Here is an 18,937-nt window from a genome sequence, read left to right on the forward strand (position 1 = left end):
ATGCCTTCGCTACTGTACCAGCTTCCTGATTTTCGATGGGCATTGCCTTGCTCAATTTCGTGAAATGATCTTGGAATGTTAGTACGTATTTGTTTCCGGTTAGAGTTACGGTTAACGGTCCTACTATATCTAGTGCGCATTTTTCGAATGGCCTATCCGGAGTATCGGTAATAATCATTGGCGTTTTACTTCGCCGTTTTAATTTATTCTTTTGGCAATGCTCGCATTTGGCGATGTATTGTTTTACGTCTTTTGTTAACCCTTTCCAGTTGTGAGTTAAACGGATTCGATTTATGGTGCGTTGCACGCCTTGATGCCCGCCTATCGGTGCATCATGATACTCATATAATATTTGCTGTTTCTCTTCCTCCGTGTACCTTTTTATCTCTTTTTCGCTATCTCCTTCTTCTTCCTCTTCGTCACTCTCTTTCTCCTTGTCGATTATATGTATAGCGTGAGCGACGTTGCGACTTAGTGCGTCAGCATTTGTATTGTATTTTCCGGCTTTGTGTACGATTTCATAGTCGTACTCTTCCAATTTCAGTCTCCATCTAATTAGACGAGATCCTGGATCGGTCACGTTAAACAACCAAATTAGCGGTTTATGGTCGGTGACAATTTTAAATTTGGTCCCGTATAGGTACGGTCGAAAATGTTTGACCGCCCACACAATCGCGAGTAATTCTTTTTCCGTCGTGTTATAATTTTGTTCTGCACGAGAAAGAATTCTGCTAGCATAAGCTATTGGTCGGTCTTGTCCTATCATTCCTTGTGACAAGATACCTCCTATCGCGAAATCCGATGCGTCGGTAGTTAGTATAAATTCATCGTTGAAATTTGGGTACTGCAAGACGGGGGCGGTAATTAGTTTCTCTTTTAGATTGTCAAAAGCTTTTTGCTGCTCTTGTGTCCACTCGAATTTTACTCCCTTTTTAACTAATTTTGTGAGTGGTTTGACTATTTTCGAAAAATTTTCGATAAACCGTCTATAATAGCCCGCCAGTCCTATGAATGATTGCACATCCTTGACTCGTTTTGGCGTAGGAAAATTCTTTACTGCCTGGATTTTTCCAGGGTCAGGCATAATTCCATGTTCGGTAATTATGTGTCCTAAATATGCCACTTCTTTTCTAAGAAATTCACACTTGTCCGGCTGTAATTTCAGATTATTGTCGCGTATTTTTTGTAATACTTCTAATAGTCGCCGGTTGTGGTCTTCTAAACTAGCGCCGTATATCACGATGTCGTCTAAATAGACCAGACACCGTATTCCTTGTATGCCCGCCAGAATAGTATTCATTAATCTTTGAAACGTTGCCGGGGCATTCTTTAGTCCGAACGGCATTCGATTAAATTCATAATGCCCATAGGGCGTTGAAAAAGCCGTTTTTTGCTTATCTCTGTCTGCCATGGGTATTTGATGATAGCCCGATGCCAGATCTAACGTTGTAAAATATTTCGAATTTCCTAGTTGGTCCAAAATATCTGTTATATTTGGCAGTGGAAAAGAGTCTCCGACTGTTAGGTCGTTTAATTTTCGGAAATCGACCACGACTCTCATTTTAGGTTTTCCCGAAGCGTCTGTTTTTTTCGGTACCACCAAAAGTGGTGCGTTCCATTGACTCGAGCTTGGACGTACGATATCGTTTCTTAACATTTCCTGTACCTGTCTATTTACTTCGGCCTTATGCTTCTCCGGTAATCTATACGGTCGCGTATTCGCGGGTGCCGTACCGGCTCGAGTTACGATCTCGTGTTGCAGTGCCTCGGTGCAGGTCAGGGGTTCTCCGTCCAAATGGAATACATCATCGAAATCTTCGCAGATTTTAAGTAGAGTTTTTCGCTCTTCGTTATTTAAGTGATCGAGACGAAGCGCCTCTTTAATTCGTTGCATGCGTGACAAGGGAATTTCCTTCGGTATGTACGTCTGAGCTATTAATATCTCGGCATTTTCTTCTGTCATTACTTCTTCAATTTCTACTACTGGAGCTTGCATTTCTATTTTAGTTTCGGTAGTATTTATTATGCTAATCGGGCAACTATTATTTTTTGGCTCGACTAGGCAATTTCCGATAAATATTCCTGGTCTAGTTTCCACTGCTTGGATTATTCCTGCTGTGTTTTCTTTAGTTATGGCTGTTATAATAGTTTCGCTTCTAGCTTCTAAAGTAAACTTTTTGCATGGGAAAAGCGTAAATAAATTTTTATCGATGCGTAGTTTTTTGGTAGTATAGTCCCAAGATGCTTGATATTTTTGTAGGAAGTCGGCTCCGAGGATTCCGTCATATTCGATAGGAAAGTCGTCTTTTATCACGTTCAATTCATGTTTAACTTTTCTTGTTTTTAACGGAATAGTTGCTTGCATTACGCCTATAGTATCCGCTTTGTGCCCTGTTGCGCCCATGATTGTTATCTTTTTATCGTATATTATGGTTTCATCTTTCAATTTATTCAATTTTATTAGACTCATGGTAGCTCCTGTGTCGATCAACATATTTATTTTATCGTCAATCACTTCATTCATGGGTAGTGAAATCAGATCGAGCTCAGTGTGTGCATGATTTATCTCATCAGCTGTTAGTACCTTATGCTCTCGTACTGTCTTAGCTGTTGCTTTAATTGTTTTCCTTTCTGCATCGTCGTCCTCAGTCTCGCGATGCTTATTAGTTTTATTTATGGTATTTCGCGTGTTTGATTCTTCATTTATTTTCTTATTTTTAGTATCTTCCGGTTTTCCGTTTAATATCCAACATTCGGTACGGTTATGTCCGGATTTCTTGCAATAATTACAATGTTTATCTAGCGTATTAAATCTTGATCCGCTCGGTTTAGGCAAAGTGAATTGATTACCGTAGCGGCTCGTTCGGCAATCGCGACCGTAATGTCCTTGCTTGCTGCATTTATGGCATTGAATTGCCTTAGAATTATTAAAACTTTTATTCGCGTTGTACGCGGAATCACGTGGTCTCTTTAATTTTTCCTCTGCTTTGGCCCCTTCGATGGCTTCTTGCAGGGTTGCATATCGTTGCGCGCGTATTATCATTCGTATATCCTCGCGCAGTCCATACACAAAGTTTTGTAGCGCTTGCTGTTTAACTGTATCTAATATAGTGCGTTTATCTTGCGGTGTCTTTCCTGGACTGTCTGTTAGAGATTCGTATAGCTGCATCGCTAAATGGTCTGCTCGTGCCCCATATTCTACTGCACTTTCTCCGGGTCGTTGTTTCAAATGATTAAATTCAATTTGAATCGATGCAGGATTTTTCTTAGGGTAGTAAAAGCTTTCCAGTTCGTTTTTTAACTGTTCAAACGATCTGATATCTTTGATCTCAAAATTTATTAATGCTTTGCCTTGCAATTTAGTCGACATTATGACGTCGAGTAGCTCGTCTGCGAACTTGGGCTTTACATACTTCATTGCACATGTACAAGCGCTTAGAAATGATTTTAAGTTCGTTCGTGACGTACCGTCAAAAATAGGTATTAAATTTATCGCGTTTTTTGATGTCATGTAGCGTTGTGCGTCAGTGGATTGTCTGTTTCGTATGTCTTCAGTAGTTCGACCGTATGAAATGTCGGTTTCGCGTTCTTGTCGCGGATTTCGTTCGTGATGATGCGCATGAAGATACTCAAATAATGTCGCGATCTGTTCGCGCATTTCGTGCATTGTTTCTTCTAGTGCTGAAATCTGATTTTTATTTTTTGGGCGTGTTCCCGTTCGAAGTCCGCTGGCTTCGTTTTCTCTTGTATTTTGCTCCATTAACGCGGATATTTCGTTTTCTATTTCGATGTCTGCCTCACTCTTCCTTCTTTGAGACATTTTTTCGTTTCTTCTTTCACGGATTTCGTCCGGATCAAATATGCTACTATCGTATGATGTTAGCTCAAACTCGCTGTAATCTGACACGCGGCTTGGTGTTTTACTAATGTTAGGTCTAGTCTTTTTAGTTTTTACTTCTATCACGGTATCGTTAAGAGCGGGAATTAAACTCGAATCGATATCTTCGAAAGTGTAATCTCGTTTAGTTTCTATGTTTGCATCTAATTCGTCGTCGGTATCACCGTCCGAGTTTGTGTATTGTAATGTACGGCGTACGTTATCGCTTATGTCGCGAGTCGCGTCTTCGATAACGCGTATCGGGTTTAACGCTGTGCGGATTGCGTGTTGCGCTTGGTTGCTTAATAGCCACGACCTATTTCGTATGGGACCGGGGTCGTTTTCGCTTTTGTACATTCACGCGTTTTTATATTTTATATAATGGTTCGGACTTACAGTAGTAGTAGTATGATCGCTCGCATGTTGCCTCGTCCTTAGCTGCGGTTCGCTGTCCGGCTGTAGATCGTAGGCTGTAGGTGTAGGTCGCTCGGCTGCTTTCTGCGGCTGGCTCCTATTTCGCTGACTCCGCTCGGCACTGCTTGGCTCTGGATAGTCTGCTGCTGCGCTGCTACTCTGCTTACCGTTGCGTTGGTCGGGGTCTTCTCGTTTCAATAATCTCCGTATTGAAACTTGTCCGCCGACTATTTTGCACTCAATTTTCGGCTGCTTACTGCTGCGTTGGTCGGGGTCTTCTCGTTTCAATAATCTCCGTATTGAAACTTGTCCGCCGACTAATTTTCACTCACTTAAAATTTTTTTCTTTTTGTTTCAGGCTCTGGACTTTCCGGGTTCCTGGTCCCAAAGGAGAGGCAGATCCCACCGCTGCCACCAGATATTTGTTGTGCCCTTGGTGATAGGGCACGGGTTCGGGATCTGCCGAGGAGTTAGGCCGGGAATCCGGGAATAATCCTTTGACGTTTTTTCAATAAAAAACAGTCTCCCATATATTTATTGGTTTCTTGTTCTATTACAAATTCCCTTACTTCTAGTTAGTCTAGGTTCCGTCAGGAATCCTTGTCTTAATGTGGTATCACGGAGCCCCAAGTTATTCTTATTCGCTTTTAGCGAATTGTTATAATTCGCGTTCTTCTAGATTTGTGGTCCCAACGGACATACGTCCGTTTCTTGTGACTGATAGTTTTAGACCCGCCGTCGTGATCTCGCGACGGCGATTTTATATATGTGAAACTGCACTTGATTGCAGTTTTAACGATCTAACTTGCTGACGAAATTCGATCGTTCGTCAGCATTGTCGCGTAAAAAGTGAATTAGGTTTTAATTTTCGCTGCGCGATTTATCCGATGTCTCGCATGAGCCGGAAACTGAATATTAGATATCTTAATCTGATATGCAATAGATATTTTCTTATATTTTATTAATATATATATATTTTATTATTAATAATTGGTTGTGGTTCTTTGGACCCACAACACATTATTGTAATATCGTGTGTTGTCACATAGATCGGCAAATATTATTTTATAATTAACTGCTAAAGAAAGTTTCTCTTTAAACTGGCGCGGAAGACGAAACGTGATAACTCTTCTCCCATCTTTATGCGAACAGAAGTGATTATCATAATAATTGCAAAATAATTACCTTTGTATCGATCGCGCAACTACATCGCGCTATAATTGCTCAATATCAACGGGCCATAAATTTGACACAAACTTGCGATAAAAGGAATATTAGTATACAATAGGGCCGATCTGCATACAAGCTGAACAAGCTATAACTCTTGCGCCACTTAAAAAATATACTTTTTTAACATTTTTTATTACAGAAAAGAAAGAGTTTCATTTTTTTGTAGCTTAGAATTATATCAGAAATAATCACATGGTTTTATGAATCCGATTAAAAATGCTGTTGTTAATAATATGTTGCATATTATAAAAATGCATATAAGAAATTATTATACTAATAAAACTAACAAGACGACTAGTGATTTATTGTAGTGATTTTCGAGATCTAAAATATTTTACGCAACCATTCATAAATTAAATTTTTATATAAATGGTATACAGAATAATACTATACACAAATGTATTAATTCTAGCCTCCATCAATTCAGAATAGATGATAAAACACATTAATCACCCTAAAGAAAATCATGGTGCTTCCACTATCGAGAGTTCCGTATGCGATATTGGTCTGACTGGCGAGATCTTCGGCGTTCTCTATCGGCGTGATCATTCTTTCCACTGTGAGGAAAGCTGCTAGATTTGCGGTGTACGACGAGATGATGATCAAAGTGAAGAACCACCATATGCCGCCCACGATACGTGTGCTCGTAGCCTGAAAGACAAATAATTGCTTTATCAAAAACATATTACAAAAAGTAATGCTTGATTTGATAAAAATTTATTATCGAATTATTCTACACTATACATTTATGTAATAATCTAATCACAAGTTTAAGTAATTTTTATACATTTTTACACGTGAATAACAAAACTTATGTTAAATACACTCAAAAAAATATTTTGCTGATGTAGTTAGATTTCTAGATATCGCAACAAGAATGTATCGCTATTTTTCGTATCTGTGAAAACATTGTTTGTCACATACAGAATTTATAGCAGTAATGTTCTAACAATAGCTTCTGAAAAATTTAGGTACCATTGCTAAATGTTATTCATTGCATGATCTAACACGTGATTGATCTTATATAGATAGGCGCTTTAGAGAAACTTTCTTTTTAAAGTTCACAAACAATACAGATATATATTCTGTTTCTGTCATCTAAACTGATTAAGTAATTACATATGCAATATCACAACAGTTGCTAATCATTTATCTGTTTTAGTTAATTTTTTACACCTAGAAAATTTTAGCTATTATTGCAAGATCATTTTTTTGAGTGTAGTACTACAAATTGCGACAATGATGATATAATACAATATAAATAATGGCGATAAAATATTATTTCCATTAAACATAGTTATATGTAACAAGTAATTCTTTGTAACTAAAAAAATTAATGGCGCGTATAGTGCGCGCTACACTCAAAAAAATGATCTTGCAATAATAGCTAAAATTTTCTAGGTGTAAAAAATTAACTAAAACAGATAAATGATTAGCAACTGTTGTGATATTGCATATGTAATTACTTAATCAGTTTAGATGACAGAAACAGAATATATATCTGTATTGTTTGTGAACTTTAAAAAGAAAGTTTCTCTAAAGCGCCTATCTATATAAGATCAATCACGTGTTAGATCATGCAATGAATAACATTTAGCAATGGTACCTAAATTTTTCAGAAGCTATTGCTAGAACATTACTGCTATAAATTCTATATGTGACAAACAATGTTTTCACAGATACGAAAAATAGCGATACATTCTTGTTGCGATATCTAGAAATATAACTACATCAGCGAAATATTTTTTTGAGTGTAGTGTGTCCAGTTTATTAAAATTACTTAATTCATTTTTCTACCATTAAACTTAACATAACTTTTGCCTTCACTCAATATATTTTATATTATTAAAAATGCCGACATTATTTTGCACACAGACAAATAACTGTCAAAGTGCGTTTTAATAACAATATTCAAACAGAAGAAAATATTAAAATATTAAATAATCTTTATTTTAATAGAAATATTTAAAATTAAAATAAAGCAAATTAAAGCACATTAAAACCTTTTATTATTGAGCAAATAAAAATAGAATAATGTAATACGAAATTTAAACCAATAAATCGGGACAATTTTATAAAGAAAGTCAACGATAATGCCATATCAAAAAACAAATAGTTAAATGCATTCACATAATAATTTTTATGCGATATCTATTGAGTCAATCATATCTATTTACTACCGCAATCAATATATCAATTATATTTAATGCAGTACAAATAATAAAAAAAATACGCGTTTTCTTGATATAGTTATATCAATTTCTCAGATATAGCCATAATTTGAAAATAATTATATTTAATATATATAAATAATATATTATATGTGCATTATTTCTTACAAAATATTCGTATAAAAGATACGCACTGTAACGTCTATTTTGCTGAGATGTTATTAATACACGTAGAAAATTTTATATAAAAAATTACTATGTACGTTAGTAGCCGCAAACCATGAAGAAATTATAAAAATTTTTATTATGTTTTTCACATGTGAAAAATAGTAAAAGTTTTCGGTTTGCAGCTTCGTGGTCCGCGGTTAATGTCGTACATAGTAATTTTTGATATAAAATTTCCTCCGTGTATACATACTCGGCATGAGATATAACGCGTGTTTTAATCATTGTTAGCTAGATTTGACCGACGTATCAATATTTACATTTAAATGGAAAATAATTAAGCGTCTTCTTTCGTTCTCTACTCATCGACAGAAAGGTCCTTGTAGCAGTTCTTGTCAGTTCATCGTATTCAGTTACACGCGTCTAGTCACTTCAAACGGACATAATGTCTACATCACTAAAAATTGCAAATAGAAAACATGTGTGGGAATATTATGTAAAACTATCGGATTTTGAAGCACAGTGCAAGTTTTGCGAAAATAAATATACATATTTAAAAGACGCAAACTTAAAAACACATATGGCAATGTATCATATAAAAATTTGGAAATACGAAGAAGAAAAAACAATTATAAAAGGGCCATGGAAGAATTTCAAATATTTAAACAAATCACATTCACAATGCGTTATCTGTGATGCAAGTGTTCTGTCTACATTCGAATCTGTAAGAAATCACTTGAGTTCACATTCTGAAAAACAACGGGAAAATCATACATTTCGAAGTTGGCATTGGAAATATTCAACAAGCAGAGATGATTTTGTAGTGGAGTGTAATATTTGTAATAAGAATGTACCACTTAGTGTTTGCAATTATCTGGATATTCATATAAAAGTGAAACATTTGAACACATTGAATAATACGCAAGAAACACGTGACACAGCTGGTTCATCAGAACGCGTTTCATCACTTCAAACGGACGCAACGTCTAAGTCACTAACTATTGTAACTAAAATGCATGTGTGGAAATATTATGTAAAACTGCCGAATTTTAAAGTGCAGTGTAAGTTTTGTGAAAACAAATATAATTATATAAGCACTTCAAATTTTTCTTTACATATAGCAAAATGGCATAGAAAAATTTTTAAATACGAACAAGAGAGAAAACTAATAAAATTGCCATGGATGTATTTCAAGTATTTAAACAAATCATATTTACAGTGTATTATTTGTGACGCAAATCTTCTGTCTATATACAAATCTGTAGAAAATCATTTGAATTCACATTCTGAAAAACAAAAAAAAATCATATCCTTTGCAGTTGCTCATATAAATATTGTACAAAAAAAGATGATTTTGTGGTGGAGTGTAATATTTGTAATAAGAATGTACCTCTTTTTGTTCGTACTCAGCTGGACACTCATATAATAGCTGGTTGAAGTTTGGAACGTTCTTGGAACGATTTTTTAAAAATGATTTGTCGCTCTTGTCCTTTGGCAGGGAGAAAGTTTTGAGACCCACAAACAAAGTACAAAAGAGACCGACCCGATACATGCGTCGGAAGACACCCTTATACCCAAAAAACAACCCCCAAAATCACTTAAACAATTCTAGCCAAGCTAAAAATGACTTGTCGCTCTTTTCCTTCTGCACAGAGAAAGTTTCGAGGCCCTCACACGACATGCAAAAAAGACCGATTTGATACATGCGTTGGAAGACACCCTTATACCCGAAAAACCACCCCCAAAATCACTTAAACCATTCTAGCCAAGCTAAAAATAACTTGTCGCTCTTTTCTTTCTGCATGGAGAAAGTTCCGAAGCCCTCACACGACATGCAAAAGAGACCGATTCGATACATGCGTCGGAAGACACCCTTATACTCAAAAAACCACCCCAGAGCGTCTAAAAAATCCTCGCCTAACAAAAAATAACTTGTCGCCTTTCTCCTATAGCATAGAGAAAGTTCTGAGGCCCTCACATAACATATAAAACAGACCGATCCGATACATGCGTCGGAAGACACTCTTATACTCGAAAAACCACCCCCAAAATTACTTTAACAATTCTAGCCAAGCTAAAAATGACTTGTCGCTCTTTTCCTTCTGCACAGAGAAAGTTCCGAGGCCCTCACACGACATGCAAAAAAGACCGATTCGATACATGTGTCGGAAGACACCCTTATACCAAAAAAACCACCCCCAAAATCACTTAAACAATTCTAGCCAAGCTAAGAATGACTTGTCGCTCTTTTCCTTTTGCATGGAGAAAGTTCCAAAGCCCTCACACAACATGCAAAAAAGACCGATTCGATACATGAGTCGGAAGACACCCTTATACCCGAAAAACCACCCCCAAAATCACTTAAACAATTCTAGCCAAGCTAAAAATGACTTGTCGCTCTTTTCCTTTTGCATAGAGGAAGTTCTAAGGCTCTCACATGACATGCAAAAGTGACTGAACCGATACATGCGTCGGAAGACATTCTTTTATCCGAAAAACCACCCCCAAAATCAATTAAACAATTCTCTTCAAGCTAAAAATGATTTGTCGCTTTTCTCCTTTTGCATAGGGGAAGTTCTGAAGCCCTCACATGACATGCAAAAGAGACCAAACCGATACATGCGTCGAAAGACACTCTTTTACCCGAAAAACCACCCCCAAAATCACTTAAACAATTCTAGCCATGTTAAAAATGATTTATCGCTCTTTTCCTTTTGCCCGGAAAAAGTTCCGAGGCCCTCACGCGACATGCAAAAGAGACCGATTTGATACATGCGTCGGAAACACCCTTACACTCAAAAAACCACTCCAGAGTCGAAAAAATTCTTGCTTAGCAAAAAATAACTTGTCGCTTAGAATGGTTTAAGTGATTTTGGGGGTGGTTTTTTGGGTATAAGGGTGTCTTTCGACGCATGTATCAAATCGGTCTTTTTTGCATGTTGTGTGAAGGCCTCGGAACTTTCTCCTTGCAGAAGGAAAAGAGCGACAAGTCATTTTTAGCTTGGCTAGAATTGTTTAAGTAATTTTGGGGGTGGTTTTTCGGGTATAAGGGTGTCTTCCGACGCATGTATTGAATCGGTCTTTTTTGCATGTCGTGTGAGGGCCTTGGAACTTTCTCCGTGCAGAAGGAAAAGAGCGACAAGTCATTTTTAGCTTGGCTAGAATGGTTTAAGTGATTTTGGGGGTGGTTTTTTGGGTATAAGGGTGTCTTTCGACGCATGTATCAAATCGGTCTTTTTTGCATGTTGTGTGAAGGCCTCGGAACTTTCTCCTTGCAGAAGGAAAAGAGCGACAAGTCATTTTTAGCTTGGCTAGAATTGTTTAAGTAATTTTGGGGGTGGTTTTTCGGGTATAAGGGTGTCTTCCGACGCATGTATTGAATCGGTCTTTTTTGCATGTCGTGTGAGGGCCTTGGAACTTTCTCCGTGCAGAAGGAAAAGAGCGACAAGTCATTTTTAGCTTGGCTAGAATTGTTTAAGTGATTTTGGGGGTGGTTTTTCGGGTATAAGGGTGTCTTCCGACGCATGTATCGAATTGGTTTTTTTTGCATGTCGTGTGGGGGCCTCGGAACTTTCTCTGTGCAGAAGGAAAAGAGCGACAAGTCATTTTTAGCTTGGCTAGAATTGTTTAAGTGATTTTGGGGGTGGTTTTTCGGGTATAAGGGTGTCTTTCGACGCATGTATCGGATTGGTCTCTTTTGTACTTTGTTTGTGGGTCTCAAAACTTCCTCCCTGCAAAAGGACAAGAGCGACAAATCATTTTTAAAAAATCGTTCCAGGAACGTTCCAAACTTCAACCAGCTCATATAAAAGTAAAACATTGGGACAAATTGAAAAATACGCGAAAAACAAATGACACAGTTGGTCCATCAGAATGCGTTTCATCACTTCAAACGGACACAACGTCTAAGTCACTAACTGTTGTAAATAAAAAGCATCTGTGGAAATATTATATAAAACTGCCGAATTTTGAAGCGCAATGCATGTTTTGTGAAAAAAAATATTATTATATAACCATTAAAAATTACCAAAATCATTTTATAAGACATCATAGAAAAATTTTTAAATACGAACAAGAAAAAAATCTAATAAAATTGCCATGGATGTATTACAAGTATTTAAACAAATTATATTTACAATGTATTATTTGTAATGCAAATGTTCGATCTACATCTGAATCTATAGAAAATCACTTGAGTTCGCATTCTGAAAAACAACAAAGGAATCATATCCTTCGCAGTTGGCCATATAAATATTTGACAAAAAGGGATGATTTTGTAGTGGAGTGTAATATTTGTTACAAGAATTTCGCTGTTGAAATTAATCGCGTGCTGATTTATCATATAAAACAGTGCTCGGAATTAGTCTGAACATTTCAGCCGATTTCCGTGGTATACGCCTCCTTTCCTCTCCTTACCGCGCGCGCCGCAGCCGCTAGGGCCAGCGCCGCCGAGCGTTAGGAGCGACACTATCTGATTATGAGTGGGTTCTTTTCCCTATTTATTAAAATTTTAAAAAATGTATTAAAATTTATTAAAAATAAGTTTTTTATTTTTAAATTTATTAAGTGGAAATATTTCAATAGATTTCCACGTCACCCATGAGATACTAATGCTGACGCGTTTTTTTTTAAATGGTTTCCCTCGTAGACCTATTCCACTAAAGATAAAAATAAATTCTTAATTTAAAAAAAAATATATATGTAAAAGAGATTTTCTTAATTAGATTTTCTTAGCCTTTTATGAGAATGAACAATTGATGCAATAATGTAGATAAAAACCACTTTTTGAAAAACGTGTCAGTATTAGTACCTCATGGGTGACGTAGAAATCTATTGAAATATTTCCACTTAATAAATTTAAAAAAAAATTTATTTTTAATAAATTTTAATAAATTTTTTTAAATTTTAATAAATAGGGAGAAGAACCTACTCATAGAACCTAATCAGATAGTGCCGCTCCTAACGCTCGGCGGCGCTGGCCCTAGCGGCTGCGGCGCGCGCGGTAAGGAGAGGAAAGGAGGCGTATACCACGGAAATCGGCTGAAATGTTCAGACTAATTCCGAGCACTGATATAAAAAGAAACTTTTGGACAAATTAAAAAATACAAATTGAAGAAACATGACACAGTTGGTTCGTTAGAACGCGTTTCATCACTTCAAACGGACTGTCTAACCATTGAAAGATTGTTATATATTGTTAACGAAATGTCCACCTTAGGTTTTACATATAAAAAAATGCATGTGAAAATTTTAAGTCTGGAACAAAAATACCAAAGTTTACGTGGATCATCAAAATATATTCTAAATACTCTCAACTCATTACAATTGTGATGAAAACATTTTATCTGAAATTTAAAAGATCACTCGAATTCTACGGAACAGTTACATTTCAGAGTTGGCTCGGAAATGGAAATACTGTACCAAAAGTGACGGTTTTGAAGTAGAGTATAATATTTGTCCCTAACACATATTCGTAGATATTAGAACTCATTTAAATGACTATATAAAAGATGCATATTATTTGGCAAGCTAACGAAATTGAATAAGAAAATGTCCGTAAATTTTATTAATACTATTGTTCATATTATTATAATAATAATTAATTTTAAATTACATTAATTATTATGTATAACTATTGTTCATATAGATTTATCGAGAAGTTGACAATGGGAAATGATGGAAACGGCGTCCAAGTAACATCACAACCAGCAACAATGACAGTCTTTATTTAAACGATTTTAATTTATTAAAAGATATATACAAGAAAAGTAGAATACTCGTATATAATTCTGACGTACAATTATTTGTTTTATGTTTATAAAATTATGAATATTATTATAAATCTACGTTTTCTAAAAAACAAAGTTACATTTTTTAATTTATTAACTATAATTTTAAATTATATTATGTACTATGTTTTAAATTTATAAACTATATTCTTAACTTTATTTATTGAAACAATTTAATGAAATGGCCATCGACTTCTCTGCAAAAACAAAAATATCAATTTACAGTATAATTTAGTTTCAAATATTTATGTTTTATATAATTTTTTTATGTATTTTGACGCATGTTTAAAATTTTTTATATATTTTCATTATTTTTTGTAGTCTATATAGTGCCAATTTCTTATTATAATTTTTGTAAAAGTCTCCGAATGTAATACATTAGTTGTCGGTAAAATATATCAGTTTAAATTCTAAAATTAAGTTTGTTCAAGAAATGTTTATGTGATACATGATGCGTTCATAATAAATAAATTATCAAATATCTCAAATAAATTCATCATAAGAGAGTGTCGTTTTATTATTTAAGGGTATTATTTTTATGATTTGTACGGTTTGCAGTAAATGCAGGTTGTTTTCCATTTTATTTCATTTTTTATTTTATCGGAATGCGTCAATTTTTCTGTCAATGTTATTCACAAAAACACGAATAGAATCACAATCGAAAACTCATTGATCAAACACTTTCCGATCGAAATTTTCGAAGTTATATAATAGGTGCTGAATTAATTTGTTATCTTTGTCGGCATTTTTTAAAAATATCATATAATAGTAAAAACCGCGGTATAATAGTAAGATGCAACTCGTAATAACATTTCAAAATTACATTAACGTTAATTTTCCATCACGTTGGAGATCCGCTACTTTCTCACGTCTTTTCTATATATTCCAGCCGTTTCAGAAATTATCGTGTTTCATTGCGGTGAATGGAATCCTCAATGATTGAAAACTAATTCAAAAGCTGAAGTCTGCAAATGAAAACTGGAAATTTCTCTGATAGAAACGTCCGTGTTCTTCGCTAAGAAGATTGCAAAGCGGAAGATTCTGAAGATGTCAGGTAGCTAATCGCTCCAAGTAGAAGCAATATGCCTAATAGTATCAATATTTGGATAATAGTTTAGGATAAAAAATTACTTCATATTTATCGTCAAAAATATTTATAATGTCATATCACAAAAATTGAAATCAAGCAGTAATATCATTTTGTGATCGTGATCGTTTCATTCATTAGCATGAAATGTGACAATGTACTATGCATTATACGAGTGCACTAATATGAGAGTTATTATCGGAATTATTGCGTATATTATTAAACGTAAATAAGAGTGGATTAAATAAGCTTGTCGATGAAATTAATTGCACTGTTTATCAGTATCCTATCTCAAAAAAGACATAGAAGATTTTCATTGTTGCCTTTTTTCCCGCGATACTAAACTCATTGCTTAAACATTCATTTTAACATATCATTTAAACGGCTTGCGGTTACTGTTTTGTCTTTTATAAAAAATATTCCAAAGCATCTTCTTATATACATTTCCGAATGCTTTGTTCAAATCATTTCTGAAATCAAAGACGTAACTTTATTGGTTTAATATAAATGCTCACTAGAAATTCGGTCCGATTATATATTTTCCAATTATTCTGGACAATACATTTATGTAATAATTTAATCACAAGTTTATGTATTTTTAATATATTTTTACACGTGAATAACAAAACTTGTGTTAAATAGTGCTACAAATTGTGACAATAATGATATAATAATGTATAAATAATGGTGATAAAATATTATTTTTATTAAACAAAGTAAAATAAATAATTCTTTGTAACTAAAAAAAAAAGGCGCGTAAAGTGCGCGCTAGTGTGTCCAGTTTAATAAAATTACTTAGTTCATTTCTCTACCATGTACTTAACATGTAACTTAACATAACTTTTGCCTTCACTCGATATATTTTATATTATAAAAAATGCCAAAATTATTTTTGCACAGACGAATAGCTCTGTCAAAGTGCGTTTTAATAAAAATATTCAAACAAAATAAAATATTAAATAAAATATTAAAATAATCTTCATTTCAATACGAGTATTTAAGATTAAATTGAAGCAAATTAAAGCACATTAAAAACTGTTATTAAAGAACAAATAAGAATAGAATGATGTAATACGAAATTTAAACCAATAAATCGTGGCATTTTTGTACAAAAAGTCGATGATAATGCCATATCAGAAAATAAATAAGATAATTAAACGCATACACATAAAAATTTTTTATGTGATATCTATTGTGTCAATCATATCTATTTATTTCTGTAATCAGTATATCAATTGCACTTAATGCAGTATAAATCATTTTTAAAAATACGCGTTTCCTTGATATAGTCATATCAATTTCCCTGATATAGCCATAATTTAAAAGTAATTTTATTTAATACATATAAATAACATATTATATGTGCATTATTTCGTGCAAAATATTCGTATAAAAGATACGCGCTGTAACATCTATTTCACTGAGATGTTATTACTACACATACTAGGCATAAGATGTTACCGCGTGTTTCAATCATTGTTAGCTAGATTTGACCGACGTAACAATATTTACATTCAAGTGAAAAATAATTATGTGTCCTCTTTCGATCTTTACTAGACTCATCGACAGAAAGGTTCTTGTATCAGTTCTTGTTAGTTCATCGTATTCAGTTACACGCGTCTAGTCACTTCAAACGGACATAATGTCTACATCAGTAAAAATTGCACATAAAAAGCATGTGTGGGAATATTATGTGAAACTATCGGATTTTGAAGCACAGTGCAAGTTTTGCGAAAATAAATATACATATATAATAGACACAAACTTAAAAAAACATATGGCACGGCTTCATATAAAAGTTTGGAAATACGCAGAAGAGAAAACAGTTATAAAGGGGCCATGGATGAATTTCAAATATTTAAACAAATCATATTCACAATGCGTTATTTGTGATGCAAGTGTTCTGTTTACATACGAATCTGTAGGAAATCACTTGAGTGCACATTCTGAAAAACAATGGGAGAATCATACATTTCGAAGTTGGCCATGGAAATATATGACAAGGAGAGATGATTTTGTAGTGGAGTGTAATATTTGTAATAAGAATTTATCACTTACTGTTAGGGATCATCTGGATGTTCATATAAAAGTGAAACATTGGGACAAATTGAAAAATACGCAAGAAACACGTGATATAATTGGTTCGTCAGAACGTGTTTCATCACATGAAACGGAAACAACGTCTAAGTCACTAACTATTGTAACTAAAAAGCATGTGTGGAAATATTATGTAAAACTATCGGATTTTAAAGTGCAGTGTAAGTTTTGTGAAAATAAATATAATTATATAAAAACTAAAAATTTCTATGGACACATAACAAGATGTCATAAAAAAATTTTGAAATACGAACAAGAGAGAAAACTAATAAAACTGCCATGGATGTATTTCAAGTACTTAAACAAATCACATTCACAGTGTATTATTTGTGACGCAAATGTTCTATCTACATTCGAATCTGTCGAAAATCATTTAAATTCACATTCTGAAAAACAACGAAAAAATCATATCCTTTGCAGTTGGCCATATAAATATTGTACAAAAATGGATGATTTTGTGGTGGAGTGTAATATTTGTAATAAGAATTTATCACTTACTGTTAGGGATCATCTGGATGTTCATATAAAAGTGAAACATTGGGACAAATTGAAAAATACGCGTAAAACAAATGACACAGTTGGTTCATCAGAATGCGTTTCATCACTTCAAACGGACACAACGTCGAAGTCACTAACTATTGTAAATAAAAAGCATCTGTGGAAATATTATGTCAAACTGCCGAATTTCAAAGCGCAGTGCATGTTTTGCAAAAAAAAATATTATTATATACATATTTCAAATTTTCAAATGCATTTTGTAACAAATCATAGAAAAATTTTTAAATACGAACAAGAGAGAAAACTAATAAAATTGCCATGGATGTATTTCAAATATTCAAACAAATTATATTCGCAATGTATTATCTGTAATGCAAATGTACGATCTACATCTGAATCTATAGAAAATCACTTGAGTTCGCATTCTGAAAAACATCGAAAGAATCATATCCTTCGCAGTTGGGCATATAAATATTTGACAAAAAGAGATGATTTTGTAGTGGAGTGTAATATTTGTCACAAAAATTACGCTCTTGATGTTCAGTATCATCTGATTTCTCATATAAAAATGACACATTCGGACAAATTGAAAAATACAAATCGAAGAAACACATAACACAGTTAATTCGTCAGAACGAGTTTCATTACTTCAAACGGACTGTCTATACCATTGAAAGGTTGTTTTATATTGTTAACGAAATGTCCACCTTACTTTTTACATATCAAAAAATGCATGTAGAAATTTTTAGTCTTCAACAAAAATACTAAAGTGTACACGGATCATCAAGATATATTTTATATATTTCAACTGCGTAAAATTGTAATGGAAACATTTCATCTGAAAGTTTAGAAAATCACTCGCATTCTAAGGAACAGTTAAAAAAGCATACATTTCAGAGATGGCTATAAAAATACTGTACCGAAAGTAATGTTTTGAAGTAGAATGTAATATTTGTCACTGATACATATATATATATATATATATATATATATATATATTCGTTGCTACAAGACTTAATTAAATGACTATATTAAAAATGAACAGCATTTGACAAGCTAACTAAATAGAAAAAAAATTCTCCGTAAGTTTTATTCATATTATTGTTAATATTATTATGTATAATTAATTTTACATTATATTAATTATTATGTATAATTATTGTTTATATAGATTTATCCAGAAATTGACAATGGGAAATGAAGGTAACGGCGTCCAAGTAACATCACAACCAGCAATAATTGCAGTCTTAATTTTAACGATTTTAATTTATTAAAAGATATATACAAGAAAAGTGGTGTACCTAAATAGTTCTGACGTATAATTATTTGTTCTACGTTTATAAAATTATAATTATGATTATAAATCTACGTTTAATAGAAAACAAAGTTACATTTTTTAATTAACTATATTAACTATAATTGACTATAATCATAAATTTTATTATGTAGTATGTTTTACATTTATAAACTATATTCTTAATTTTATATTTAATTAAAACAATTTAATGAAATAATCATCGACTTCTCTGTAAAAACAAAAATATCGACAACTTACAGTATAATTTAGTTTCAAATATTTAAGTTTTATATAATTTTTTATGTATTTTGA

General features: G+C 33.5%; 1 protein-coding gene across 1 annotated transcript in view; it reads right to left on the minus strand.

Moving 5' to 3' along the window:
- The window catches only part of LOC136998797 (glutamate receptor ionotropic, kainate 2-like), a 55,586-nt gene that overhangs the window by 9,198 nt on the left and 27,451 nt on the right, over positions 1-18,937 (minus strand). Inside the window, exon 4 of the mRNA XM_067351995.1 lies at positions 5,975-6,172. Coding sequence (XP_067208096.1) covers positions 5,975-6,172 — 198 coding nt within the window. The remainder of the gene's footprint in view (positions 1-5,974; positions 6,173-18,937) is intronic.

Source organism: Linepithema humile, chromosome 3, assembly GCF_040581485.1.
Source record: "Linepithema humile isolate Giens D197 chromosome 3, Lhum_UNIL_v1.0, whole genome shotgun sequence".
Taxonomy (NCBI): Eukaryota; Metazoa; Arthropoda; class Insecta; order Hymenoptera; family Formicidae; genus Linepithema; species Linepithema humile.